At 33.0% G+C, this 14,421-nt stretch overlaps 3 protein-coding genes across 3 annotated transcripts; 1 reads left to right on the top strand and 2 right to left on the bottom strand.

The window, feature by feature from the left end:
• Positions 1-5,511: 5,511 nt before the first annotated feature.
• LOC113554329 lies at positions 5,512-6,895 on the top strand. The gene is made up of 2 exons (XM_026958125.1): positions 5,512-5,681; positions 5,883-6,895. The coding sequence occupies exons 1-2, from the start codon at positions 5,544-5,546 to the stop codon at positions 6,768-6,770; spliced, it is 1,026 nt and encodes a 341-aa protein (XP_026813926.1). The 5' UTR covers positions 5,512-5,543; the 3' UTR covers positions 6,771-6,895.
• Positions 6,896-8,178: 1,283 nt separating this feature from the next.
• LOC113552827 (putative carboxypeptidase RC0549) lies at positions 8,179-10,758 on the bottom strand. Its single transcript, XM_026955776.1, has 2 exons — positions 10,126-10,758; positions 8,179-9,997 (listed from the first exon to the last, which is right to left on the bottom strand). Exon 2 carries the CDS (start codon positions 9,995-9,997, stop codon positions 8,960-8,962), a length of 1,038 nt encoding a protein of 345 aa, XP_026811577.1. The 5' UTR covers positions 10,126-10,758; the 3' UTR covers positions 8,179-8,959.
• Positions 10,759-11,997: 1,239 nt separating this feature from the next.
• On the bottom strand, positions 11,998-12,675 carry LOC113552418 (replication initiator 1-like). Its single transcript, XM_026955301.1, has one exon. It carries the CDS (start codon positions 12,673-12,675, stop codon positions 11,998-12,000), a length of 678 nt encoding a protein of 225 aa, XP_026811102.1.
• Positions 12,676-14,421: the final 1,746 nt, after the last annotated feature.

The following is a 14,421-nucleotide window of genomic DNA, read 5'->3' as shown; positions in this document are numbered from 1 at the left end:
GCTTAAGCTTAAATAATTTGTTTACCTTTAACTTTGATAATAAGTCAATTTAAAGCAATTGGTTCTATTGAATGCAAATTTGCTATTGTATATGTTTGTAAAACAAAGACAATACACCAGGTGTGGTGTTGTTTAAACTCCATAAACAATGTAGATAATATAAATACTTATAATTTATAATTTTTGTGATAAGTTATGAGTTAATCGTTGACACAAAGTTTGCCGTTTACGCATCATTAATCTGCTAAGTAAAACATTTGGTAAGTTGTTTGTGCATCACATAGAATAAAATAGTAGTGAATGGATGATACAAGCATATCTCGTGTTAAAAAAAAAATTGAATAGGAAATAATTTTGTAATTTTTTTTTTAATGAATCTAGTCAAAATCAGATAATCACATTTTATTTAATTATTTGTATAACAATATTTATATGTAAACAGTGTATAGGTATATGTAAGGTCATTCAAAACAATGATGCGCAAACATCTTAATGATATACTTTTTGTGTAGATTGTATTATTTTATCTTTATATACCATTAAAATAAGTACACTGGAAAACAATAATTGTATTAATAATATTTATTTTTTGAATATAATATATTATAAACATATTCTATTTGAGAGAGTTACATTTTTCTAATAAAATTGTATTGCCTACCCCTTAATACATAATATTTACCTCAAGAATAAAAACTGACCATTTAAAATAACTACTATCATAATATTCATAATATACCTACTATCACACTACTACCTACTAATTGTGTGTAAGTGTAAACAAACTTTTTATTTGGTAAATTTTAAATTAAAAACAATTTTTGTTTGTTTCTTATTTTGATAATGTTTAGTGCATGGACTTCCGTCAGTAAAGATTACTGAAATAAAGATAAAAAAAAAAATAGCAAAAATATAATTAATTTTCTAAAACTTAAATATTTTCGTAAATTAAGAGTGCATATTATATATAATATACTATATTAACGGTGTATCCAATTAAATAATCTGTACATTCTATTCAGTACTTTTCCACTTCTGTTTCGGTACACAGAAGGTCCTGAGTAGCAATTGAAAAAAATGTGATTAAGTAAATTGTGATTTGTGTCAAGTAATGAATAGGTGTACCTAGCTACATATTAGAAGCGAATTTAATTAAGTATCATTTTAGATATTAAAAAATAATAATGATGACGACTATCGACAAACTATATAATATAATACAGAGTGACGTACTTAGGCCAAGTAATAATATCTAGTGACTATTTTTTTTCTTATAGCTGTCATTAATTAAGCTGTAGTTTTATTAAACAACTGAATTAACGCCCCTACTTGAACTACGTGCTTATATATTTTACTAAAATTATTTTTAACATTTAGTATTTTTTGTTTTTATATTGTGTCTACATTATAGTTTTTGAACGGACAAATTAAATAGATAAATAATAAGTATATCTACGACCAGCTAATCATATAAATCACTAATTCCCAAACTGGGGGGCGCGCACACATCGCTGGGGAGACGCAATCAGTTATTACGAAACTGTCCAAAGAAAAGTGTTGTCAGTATTAACATTAATTATTAATTACATTATGTATTTTTTATTTAATATTATACTAATTTATTACTATAATATTTCGCCTTAATTGACTGTTACATTTTATTATTTACTATTATTTATATTTTATAATTATTATCATCAATAAAAAGTAGTCATTTCGAATATTGTATAGTTTATTTTAAAAGTACACAAAAAAAAGTTGATCGATATTTTTCAATTTATAGGAAGAGGCCCGAGATTTTTAAAAATCTAGTGGGCGTAGAATAGAAGAGGTTGGGAACCACTGATATAAATATTAATTATTTCAGGGTACAAGTTCTGCAAACCGCGTATGCTGAACATACAGGGTCAAAATATGTATATTACCTACCTAACAATAAGTATATAATTTTCAACCGCAATATTAAAATTGAGTCTAGTACCTGTGTACAGTGCATACGTGATACGTAAATACAGTTAGGTACATAATAGACAATAGTACCTAGTACAGTAGTACATACCTACACAATAGGTATCACTTATTTATTCACTTTAAATAATTATCTAATAATTTTTCAGTCGATCGACCGAGTCAATAGATAAAGCAAAAGATTCGAGAATAAAAGATGTTATTAAGATATTCACTAAAATAAAAAAATTGGCTATATATTTTAGTTGATTATGATAATAATAGGTATTTGTTTTAAATTTTATACATGAATTGGTATGTTTTGTAATTCATAAAAGTGAAAAATCATAATAATTGATAACGATAAATAATAATAAAAAACATTTAATAGGTACGTGTTTAGTGCGCTGTTTAAAAATAATAAACAAAATTATAATAGTGATGACTCCCGATTTTGTTTTGGTCACTTATAATATAGGTAATATACTCGCATATTTATATCTATAAGAATAGTAGGTATAAATTATGATTTATTTTGAATGGCCGTAGCCATTTTCCTCGGAAAATGAGTTACCGTTTTCCTCCAATACTCCAATATCTATTTTCCACCAATAAGAAATTAAGAATAAAAATAATATTTATGTTTCATACAAATATAATAAGTAGTTGTGTACCTAATTTATCGGCAACTTTTTGTTCAGTTTTATTTTTGCATATTAGATACAAGATACCTAGTAAAATACTACTGGGCAAGTAGTTAAACAACATCGCCAACGTGAAAATCCATCTTCTGATTTTGGCTTACGAACTAAAAAATATTTGTAATTTTCGTGAATTTTCAACGGTTTTCCACGAGATTACTTTCCGTTAATATCACTGTCGTTTTTTCAGAAATTTTAAAATATAGAACCTGAGAGAAGTACAATAGCGTGAAAAACATAAAACACATTCAACACGATAGTTACTTATCGACGTAGAGTTCGCTACTAAAAATATAGTGTAATACCTATCCCAGGTTTTAAACATTCTTATGTCTGTTTCACACAAGTCTGTATCTGTACACAATACATAAATTATGTACGTATAACAAATTCGTATGTATCTGCGTTGTACTCGTCTTGTACATTTTTTAATTAGATTTAATCGAACATAATATAACATTACGATTTACGATGTTATCGAATACTATTCGCTCACTTTATAATACGGTCTACAACAATAGTGCCGGCTTAATAAAATATTTGAAAGAAAATGGACATACTTTTATAATAAAAAAAAAAAAAAAAATTTGGAGGAAAATAGAATCCATCCTTTTTTTTGTTGAGGAAATGGACGGTGGTGGAGGAATATGAACCCGCCCGTAATAATATATCTTATATAGGTAATAGAGTTTATTACCTCACCAATAGCACATAGGTATTTTAATTAGTTTCTACCTATCTATAGCATATTATCTATTACCTATACTTGGCCGATTATTTAATTTGTAACTGTGACCTGTAAAAAGAAAATATTACCACTGAATAATATGTTATATTATACAATCGCAGATGTTCAATAACATATTATTATAATCGGAAAAAAAAACATTATCTATAAACATATCATAAACCTATATGTGGGCTATGTATAGGTAATGTTAATAAAATTAATTTTTCGTAGCTTAATTTTTATGGAAATATGATGACTAAGTGAAATAAAGTGCATTGCAAATGAAGAAGGCATAAGAATATTGATGATTATCGGTTTTGTGTTACGAACGCACTTACGTACTTAATTAAATAATTTCCAGTCATTGAAATAAAATTAATGCAACAAAATAGGTCATTACTCACTACCTATTAAACAAGATCAAGCCACTTTTTTACTTTTATATACTATACTATAGTACATTAATATCTAATACTTTATATACATTGATAATTATATATATATATATACAGTGGCATATATAGAGGGAGGGTTAGTGGTTCAAACCCCCCTGAAATGTATGGTTGGTACGGATATTGATTTTGATTGTATAATTAATTAGCATTTAAGAATGGACAATTTGTTTAAACCTCCCTTAAATTAATTTCTATATACGCCATATATGTAATATATAAATAATATAATTATGTATTATTGTTATATTGTGTATTAATTAGTAAACCATATTGCCCATACTATTATGTACTTATTGTACTTGTACTACAGTACTATTTGTGTTTGCAGTTATTGTATACATTTATAAAAATATTAATGTCAATAATAATATTACTTTATAATAAAATCTTATAAAATTAATTAAATTATATAATACTAAATGTATAGTAAAATAGTAAATTCATATGGGTTACAAAAATTTCTACCGAGTATTATTTGCGAATCATGTAGGTACAACGTAACAATTACGTGTGTCACGATACTAAAAAAAAATAAGAAAATATTCTTAAATTCTTATCATTATATAATTACATATCATATTATATTATCGATTATAGGTACCTATATAGGTATAAATATTTTAAATTATCAATTAAAAAAAAATAAAATTCAAGTAATAATAATACACCTAAGTCAAATAATATATTTATATAATTATAATTACTAATATTACTATAGTTTTTAAAAAATCATATAAATTATCATTTATCATAGATTATCAGTTCAATTTTAACGATTTATTGAACTAAACACTACTAATATTTAATAATTAATAGCTGAATCTCATAAATAATATTATTTTTTTACATCTTTATAACAAATGTATACTATGATGGCTGTGATGCAATTTATTTTTCCGTCAGCGACGGCTATCGCTGTATATTGTACTGTTGTACAGTTTTCGCAATTATCTATACATTTCATACCACTATTCCATGTTAAATTACTATAAAATAGGTCCTTAGATCTTTGGGAGCTGTACCTTTTTTTTGTGCAGAAAATGGCTGTACAAATTATATTTTGGTGGAAACGTAGGTATGTAATAGTGATCTATGGAATTCGATGTCAGATGTTATATAGACATATAGTATTAATAAAATAGTAATTTTACTGAACTTATTATTATTATTACTATTATTACTTATATTATTCTAATATAATAATATAAAAATTATTTCAATATATTATATAAAACAAATCTTATTAAATAAGTTATTACATCTTTTAATGGTATAGAAATTGTTTTGATGGAAACACAGTCAATGGTATTTTATTTGATGGAAACGAGTATTTGTGGAATGGTGGATAAGGGAAAGATACATTTTTGGTGAAAACTTATTACGCCCATATAAGGCTATATTAATAGCAATATGAAAAAAGTATACTATACCAAACACTAACATGACAGTAAAATTTTAGATACTTGGCGGCGTAGGCATGTCGAAACACAATATATACACAAATTAAAATGCGATAAGAGTCTTATGACAAAACAAGAGTGATATTTTACTGCTATCGGATCGACTGCGTGAGCTGTACAATGTCAAAACTATATTATAAATTTATCATGACACGCGCATCTTCTGTAAATACGAAATTCGATAGTGTGCTAAATGGTATGTCAGTTATATGGTTTATATTTACGTGCTGAGTATCGTAGGTAGGTACGTATGTATATAAAACCCAAGACGCGCCCGAATGTAGACGTATACCGCCAAATACACTCGTCCGAGTTGCATCGCGAGAAAAAAATGTCGATAAACAGGATTTCAGTCGTTCTGGTAGTGACAATAATTGTTTCGAATACGGTACGTTTGCTTTTCACGATATAACACGACATTTTGTTCACATGGGTATACGTGGATGACTTATATTTTTACAATAATAATGTTTTTTCATCGCAACATTTTACGTGTTACTGCCTATATGCGATCGTCAAACGAAAACGACAATGAGTGATCGAAATTATTGAGATATCGTGTAAGCTACAACATATTTTTTTTTTCCAGGTCCACTGTACTGTTTCGACTTTGCCCGCCACGAATACACACACGGCGCTGCATGACGAATTGTTAAACGTCCTAAAAAAATTTCACTCATCGTCACCGGGCACGGATCCAGAAACGCCGGTGACGGGGACCACACCGATTTCGCCACATTCCGGTCGGATTTCGATTATGCATTTTCCCGGGGCGACCAGTTCCTTCAACGCCGATCAATCGTCTAAATCATCGGCCAATCCTATTGGCACTCCTAATCCGTTAGTCCCGGGTGTGCTGCACCAGCCACCGTTCGGCCTCGACCTGCAGGTGCCCGACCGTGTTTACAACCAAATGACCGAACCATCACCATCGCGAGCACTCCTGCAGTCACGAGGAATCGGAGGAAATCCGCTTCCTGTTTCCGTTCCGCCGACAATCGCAGATCCGAAAACATCACCCACTCATATGCCACCAGCATCGTCCCATTCCCCGAACCCGACCCTGCAAAAAATAGAGCCGGTCAATTTGTCGCCCAAGTTCAACCAAGAGCTGACAAAACTGTTAGGCGATTTGCGGATGACTCCCGGTACACTGCAAGAACCGGCTGCTACCCCGGGTCAAAATCAAATGATCGCCCCCGGTGAGACTACTCTTCAACTCCATTCTCCCGGTTCACCGATCTCACAGCAGCCCCCCAGAGTCCAGCGACCGATTCTCGGCCCGAATCAGACGCCGCTAGACTATTTACTGAGTCCGGCATTCCCGATACACCAATTAAATTCTATAAATCGTCAACCCCTGCCGACCAATAAACCACGTCCAAACTTGGATTTTGTAAAATATTTGCTGACTTTACCTCGATATCAACAAGCTTTAAACGAATTGATTGCAAGTCAATCTTCAATTCAAACGTAAAATCAACGAATGCGTTAAACATAAATTATTATATATAATTAGGTATATTATTTAATCGTTTTAAAATTGTCTTATAAATTTTTAATAGTTAATAGCCCTGCTCTCTGTGGGCTATCTTTTAACTTACTTAATTTGTTCTATAAGCTTATTATATCATTAACTTATGTAAATTTTACGTTATATTACGTTTAAAATATGCAAGGTATAATACGATAAATATAATTGACAATAATATCTAGCTTTTTTTTTTGTATACAAAAGTTATTTACTTAAATAGTGCGAATCAGTGAAATATAACCTATAGATACAATAATAAATTGTATATCTGTAAACGGTTCATTGATAATAAGAAATGGTATCTAATTGAAAACATTTAACATATATAGTATATATATTATTATTTATAACATAAGCAGCATTAAAGCAAATATTTCTAAAACAACGTATCAAACAATTTTATTTAGCTTCAAAAAATAAATAAATAATATTTTAATATAAGTATACTATTCAAAATGTTGTATAAACAATACAATTTATATTGTATAACATACTACATTAAACATTTAACAAATTAAAACACAAAGTGTGCAGAAAATAAGAACTTTTGCTTATTATTACATTCTCAATTATTTAAATTTGCGTTGAGTTTTTATAAATAATATTACCTATTTATGTGGTATACTCCTAAAGTTTTTTATTTTTTTGGTTCATAAGTTTTATTTATTCAATCTGTTACAAAAAGAACAAAATACTCCTAAAGTAAATATTTTAAAATTTTTGTTTGGTTGATGAAATCAGGACCAGCAAATATTGTGAACTCGCAGCAAAAGATGAAAAGCCTGTGTAACTATCACGTGCGCACATCTATTCAATTAAACATCGCGTACTTTGATAATTTACACTTTACATTAATGCTGTTTGTTCGAATTGTATTATCATCTATCACTCACAAATAATCATATTCATAATTAACCTTTTTTGGCCTTTATTTGTGCACACAATATCTCATATGCATTTGGTATAAAAGTATAACTAAGTGATATCGACAAACATTAAATGTAGACACTTAAATAAAAAGGATCACTGTGTGAACCGTGGGGAGTAAATCACGACGACACAAACCTAACTGCCAGGAATCGGTTAAAATAGGTGCATCATTTACGAGGATATTTAACTTGTTTAAGTATTTATTAAAACACTTATATTGCAATAATAAATGTATAATTTTATTGCTACAGCCCTGTAGACATGCAGTTACTTTACATACAAATTATGTTTTTCATTCATTTTTCAAGAATTTACTAATTCTAAGTACACTTTAATTGTCTTTAAGAATATTACAATATGTACTTTAAAATATAATATTGCGCTTAAACATATATTTTTATGTATGAATATTACTATGTGTGTATAAACATTATAAATATAATATTTAGATTCAATAAATATACATAAAGTGTTCAATGAGTTTTGAAACCGTCATTAGATTAAGTGGAATTTATAAACGATAATAATATAATATAATATAATTATACAATGAGGTTATTAAGATATATTAATTTTATTATAAATGCACAGCAGCGGTGTTATCTTTTACGATACCTAAAGTAATTAAAAAAATGTCCAAACTTATTGAACATCTAGTTACGTAGTGCATTTAAGTAATTGTTTGATTATCCACTTGCCTTTCAACCTCAATAAGTGCGGGTAATTGGTGATGTACTGCAGTATTTTGATAATTTTGATAACTCATCATAATAATATAATAAAAATACATAAAAAAATATATACGATATATAAAAAATTATCATACTATATAATAATATACTAGAAAATCTTAGCGGTGCAAACGCTGTAGGGATAGAGCAAACGAGATTCCTTTATAAAACATAATGAATACTTGAAAAAGTCCGTAAACTTGTTTCGTATTAGTTTATTAAACCAATAATTGTGTTTGGTGTTGTCGATAAAAAAACACTTTATAACTTTACTATCGTCGGTTATATACAAATTCAATATATGTATTTCCAAGAGCATGTTTTTATTTAAAACGAAATTTATTTAAAATTATCAATATAGGCGAATTCAATATAACTGTTTGTGAAAAAAAACCTTTCCGTACGGCCCTCCTTTCCCAAATCCGACTCGAGTCATACGTCTTGCGACGTCTACTGCAATAGCTCCACCTGTTACTGGTCAAGCGGTGCGTCCGCGTCGTAGACGTTGTCGACGGTCAGCGTGTAAGACGGTGTTCCGGTGGCGTCGTCAGACAGCGTCGGTCCAACCACCGTGGCGTTGGTGTTGAACGGCAGCGGATTGTTGACGAACCCGTGACCGATGCCGTCGACGCAGAACACTGGAAACGGCACGGTCGCCGCGAACCGTTGGAACACCAAGGCGGTCAACGGCTGTTCGTCCGGAGGTATAGCGCTGAACGAACCGAATACGACGGCCACGGCGCCTTGGAATACGCCGGCAAGGTTCATGTGATCGAGACTCCGTTCCAACGAGTACGGTCGGACGTGCACGTCTTCCAAGAACACGATCTTACCGTCGCCCCTGAAGCCGAACGCTGTGCCTAGCGAGTTCTCGACCAGCGTCATGTTGCCGCCCGCCACTGTGGCCCGAAGCGACAGCCCGCTCGGGTGGCCAGCGGCAATGACCGGCCGCAGCTCGTACCGTACCCGGTCCAATCGGCCGGTCACCAGGGCCACCAGCGCGTCCACCGACCTGCCGTCCACCGTGCGGTCGGCGATCATTTCCAACATGGTGCCGTGCACCGTCCGCCACCCGTACACCGTGTGCAGGTACACGTGCAGCGCCGTCGCGTCGCTGTAGCCGATCAGCATTTTCCGGGCGTCCCGGATCTTCTGCTTCCGGTCCGCCGGCAACGCTTCCAGGTACGGTATCAGCCGGGACGCGCCCTCGCCGCCGCGCGCGCACCACACCACCGTGCTGTCGTCCGTCAGCGCGTCCACCAGGTCGTCCGCACGGAATCGGTCGGTGTTCGCGTAGAACGGGTCGGCGCCGGCCCGGTATATCGAGTCGTCGACGTGCGCCGTCGTGCCCGCGTCCCGCAAGAACCTCCTGAACGCCTCTAAGTTGGACGGGTTGCCCATGGACGACGGCGCGATCACGCGCACACGCACGGACGTCCCGTCGCCGTCGCCACTTCCGACATTTACTGATGGCGTAACGTTCATATTACGTGTCTCGCACAGTGACATCTACAGCAATGAAATAATACGAACAAAAAAACGCTGCGCTGATTTCATAATAATATTATGTTTGTAATTCAATCGTAAACGGTGCTAAAAATATGTGTACAGTATAGTATAACCGCGGTACTACCTACCTGTATAATATTTCACCGGCATCCGAGTTCAAGATCTGTATGTTATATACGATATGTCGATATACCAAACAAAAACAATTATATAGTAATCAGTCTGAAATTAGTGCAATTGTGAACAATTGAGAAAATTAAATATGACCTTAACTATGCATTAAACTATTGTCGATTTCAATATAATCTCGTATTCGTTTCAATAATTTAATTAATATATTTTTTTAATATTGTGCGACAGCTGGTTATGATGGTATTAACATTTATTACATATGAATGTGAGACAATTTCACACGTCACTTGCACCTTCGTGTCTTAACAATATTTTGTTTGTTAGTAATGTGATTGAAAAAAAAAACCAAGATTTTAATTATTTGTTATACTTAACACCATACAAATGTCCAATTAATATGTCAATACTTCAATCTACGTTCGGCTCATTGCAACAAATACGTGATTAATAAACGACACAGCTACATCTCAGTCGATGGGCACTACAAGTTCAGACCCCAGTAAAATACAAATAATATGTTATATTCTTATACTAGTATGTATACACAGAAAATAAGTCACAAGTATATTATATTCAAAAAATATGATAAATGATAATTATGATATTATTGTGTAAATACTAAATTAACACGAGAAACGAATAAAGCGCAATTGTTCAATATTTATATACCATCGCAACCACACTGCTGCAGTACTTATAATCGACGTTTTAGTTATCGTCTTTTCGGTATACCATAACCGTGTAATATACACCGTAATCAAATATATAGCCTAATATTCCCATACCGATTACAAATAAACCCATTATCATAACCCATAGGTCACTAAATTAGGCCCACTAAAAAAAATAATATATTGATAATCGCCTATCAGCGAGTCAAAATACACGTGTAAAGCTTTTTAGTCAGTAACACTAATATATAATATATTGTATGCACTCTATAAACTAATATAAAACAGTGCGTGTTTCTTAAGATAGGAATGTTGTTACTGTTATTACAATGCGAGGCCAGGCAAACCCAAAATAAAAAACAATTTATGTTTACAATAATTCAATTTATCAACAATTTAATACAATGTACTCAAGTATAATAATGCATGTAATGTTACGATTTTTAAAAAGATAAATATACAGCAGAGAAATGTTAGTCAGTCACACCTCTCCTAATCTCATTCTATATATTTTCGATATGAGATCATCTTTTTTTCGTACTAGGTATATCTCGTCACAAGAGATGAAATTAATTGCGAAGTCTAGGTCTGTCATTGGATCGATGCAATCATAACTATAATATAATGTGCATATACGTACTACCTAATTAAGTCCAAAACGAGATATATGTATAATGTATAGCTTCTTTTTAAATATAATAAGCCACGCAGTCTTATATCCAACATTATTTTATTATTTCAAAAATTACTCAATGCTCGTTCGTTCTTTATGGTGATATTTTTAAATATTTTTATGAATAGATAATATATACCTAATAGTCATTGGCACAGTGCATTAGTAACAACGAAACTATCGACACATTTTACGAATCTGTAGAACCTATATGATATTATTATGTATACTCTCTATTACCTCGCATCGTGTGAAACAACTATATAGCTATATACATATTGGTATATTGGCGAATGTATACAAAACTCAAGTACGAGTACCATAACATTAACTCATAACAGTATATAATGTATAGTATATTATATACCCAGAAATGTACAGACATACAGAAACATTATTTCAAACAAAACTCTGTGGCAACGACCGCGTGGACGTGGCATTATACATATTTATATGCGATAAAGGCTGCAATGGATAATTTATACGGAATATCCGTAGCAACAAAAAATATTGTGTGTCAATCGTCAGTGCGTCGGAACAAGATCGTCGGCGAGGCCGTGCACCCGCCTGTGAGCAAACATGTTGCGGTTGTTGCCGTACCGCTTGCCGCACACGGTGCACCGTATACTCCGTCTGCGGACCCGCTTCGTGTCGGATCCATCGCCAACCGCGGTGGTCGTCTCTGCAGTGGCGAGCTCGAGGACGTGCCGGCTCCGCACGTGGTCGACGAGCGACCACACGTCACCCTTGTACGAGTGACACACACCGCACACGGCGGCCCGGGCCTCGGGATGCACCACGCTTACGTGCTTGTAGTACGCCGACCGGTTAACGGACAGTCGGCCGCACAGTTCGCACGTCAACGGCGGTCGGCCACTCGGGCCTGCGACGTGGTGGTGGTGGTGGTGGTCGTCGTCGTCGTCGGACCGCTGATAGCCGCCGTCGCGGTGGTGCGTGGTGTGGTCGGCACACATGGCCGCAGCGAAAAACCGCCGGCCGCAGCCGGGCACGTGACACGACAGGTTCGGGTCGGCACCGTGCTCGTCTCGGGCGTGCCGCCACAGTTCCGTCTTGCCGCCGGCGCAATGTGCGTAGCACGTTTCGCACACCTCGCCCAGGTCTGCGCCGGCCGTTTGTCCGCCGGCGTCGGCCCAGAACGCCATAAAGTGATCGGCCACCGGCATGGGACGTGAGTACAGCATGTCCATCTGCGGCCGTCAACGAAAATCATAACAATATATCGTTACATTTTTTTTTTAATTTTATGTATAAAATTTATTTATATATTTATGTTGTAAATTTGTAATATATTTTTTCAATACTGCGCACGATATACTATTGTTGTATATCTGTATATACTAGTTGATCCTGTACGGTGTTCTCCTTGATAAATTAAATAATGCTGCTGTGGATTATTTACCCTATCTTAAACTCTGCTATAATAATATATAAACATATGTTACAATGTAATATATGTTTACATTTAACGGAATTTAAGATGCACATATTTTTAACACAGTAGGTTATTTTGGTTGTTTTTAAGGACATTTTGACTAAACGTGAAATACAAGTCCTAACATGTATCAAATTATATTACCTATTTTATTTTATTTTACCATCGAGTGGGACCATCCGGGTCCCTCTTTTTTAATCTAAAAAATTGGTTTAAGTTTCATCGGTGCATATCCTCGGGTATAGGATTACCTATGTATCAATTTCAGAACTATTATTATTATTATTACTTTTCACTATTATTATTTATCTATGGGAAATATGATTATCTGAGTGGGCGAATGGCCTTATTTTATTAGAGAAAAATGTAAAATATCAGTGCGACAGTGCGTGTTATTTTAAAACACAGTTTATATGATATGTATAGTAATTTTTAAACATAAAGAGAAATTTTGCCTGGCATTTTCAAAATACTACATAATATATTTTATTATTATATAAGTATTACCAAACTAAAATTAATTATACTGGTGTTTATAATATAACTACAGACACAGAGAAGCTTTATTTTATGTATAATTGTATATAGTGAACTTGAGAATGTTGAAATTATCGCATTATAAAGTATAAATTTAACATTATTTTTATTTTGTATCAAAGCATGTACAATATTTGCACATAAACGTATGTCGTACTCGTATTAAAAATTAAATTATAATTAACATACCTAATACTGTATATTATTATAAAATTTTAATTATTTAATATTGTAGAGTATAATTACTATATCTGAATAGTTCATTTCTATTTTCTATCACAACGATATTCTCAAGTGTAAGAACGTGTTGCAAATTGAATAATTTAAATTATAAATCAAAATTAAAGAATAAAAAAAAAAAATTAAACGTGCACGCAAAATAATTGTTTTATAACAATGAAGTTGTTTTAAATGTATATAAGTATTGCCGACAAGATGATGATGCTGTGCATAACAACGAATCATTTATAATGTTATGCAAGTTTGTTTATGATATATAGCCAGTGTTTATTTATTATCTATTCATAAAAAAAAAAATAATAATTTTAGCATTAAGCCAAAATTGTAAACTTATAAAATATAGATTTACTATTTACATTCGATAATATCTGTTGACAGTTTCTTCAAACTTGCAGAATTTTTAGAAACTAGACTAACGATAAGAATGATAGTTTTATTGTATTTTCGATAATTGTATTTATTTATCTATTAAAACAGTGAAAATAGAGGTCCTAGTAGAGAGGGGCGAGTAAGGGTCGGCTGTAGTGTAGTTGACGGTTGTGCGATATTCAACGGCGCCACAGGAAAAGGCAATAGCTGTAGCAAATTGTACGGGCCTTTAATATGATTGTGTCGCGTGAAAGTCGAGGTGAAAGGTTCTAGGATACGGACTGCAAATTCAGCTGCAGGATCGTGGACAAAGTGACTCGAGCTTGGGTGAGTTGGAAGCGGCGCAGGA

Source organism: Rhopalosiphum maidis, chromosome 2, assembly GCF_003676215.2.
Source record: "Rhopalosiphum maidis isolate BTI-1 chromosome 2, ASM367621v3, whole genome shotgun sequence".
NCBI lineage: Eukaryota > Metazoa > Arthropoda > Insecta > Hemiptera > Aphididae > Rhopalosiphum > Rhopalosiphum maidis.
The sequence above is the reverse complement of the archived record's forward strand: the minus strand, read 5'-3'. Positions and strand labels throughout refer to the sequence as shown.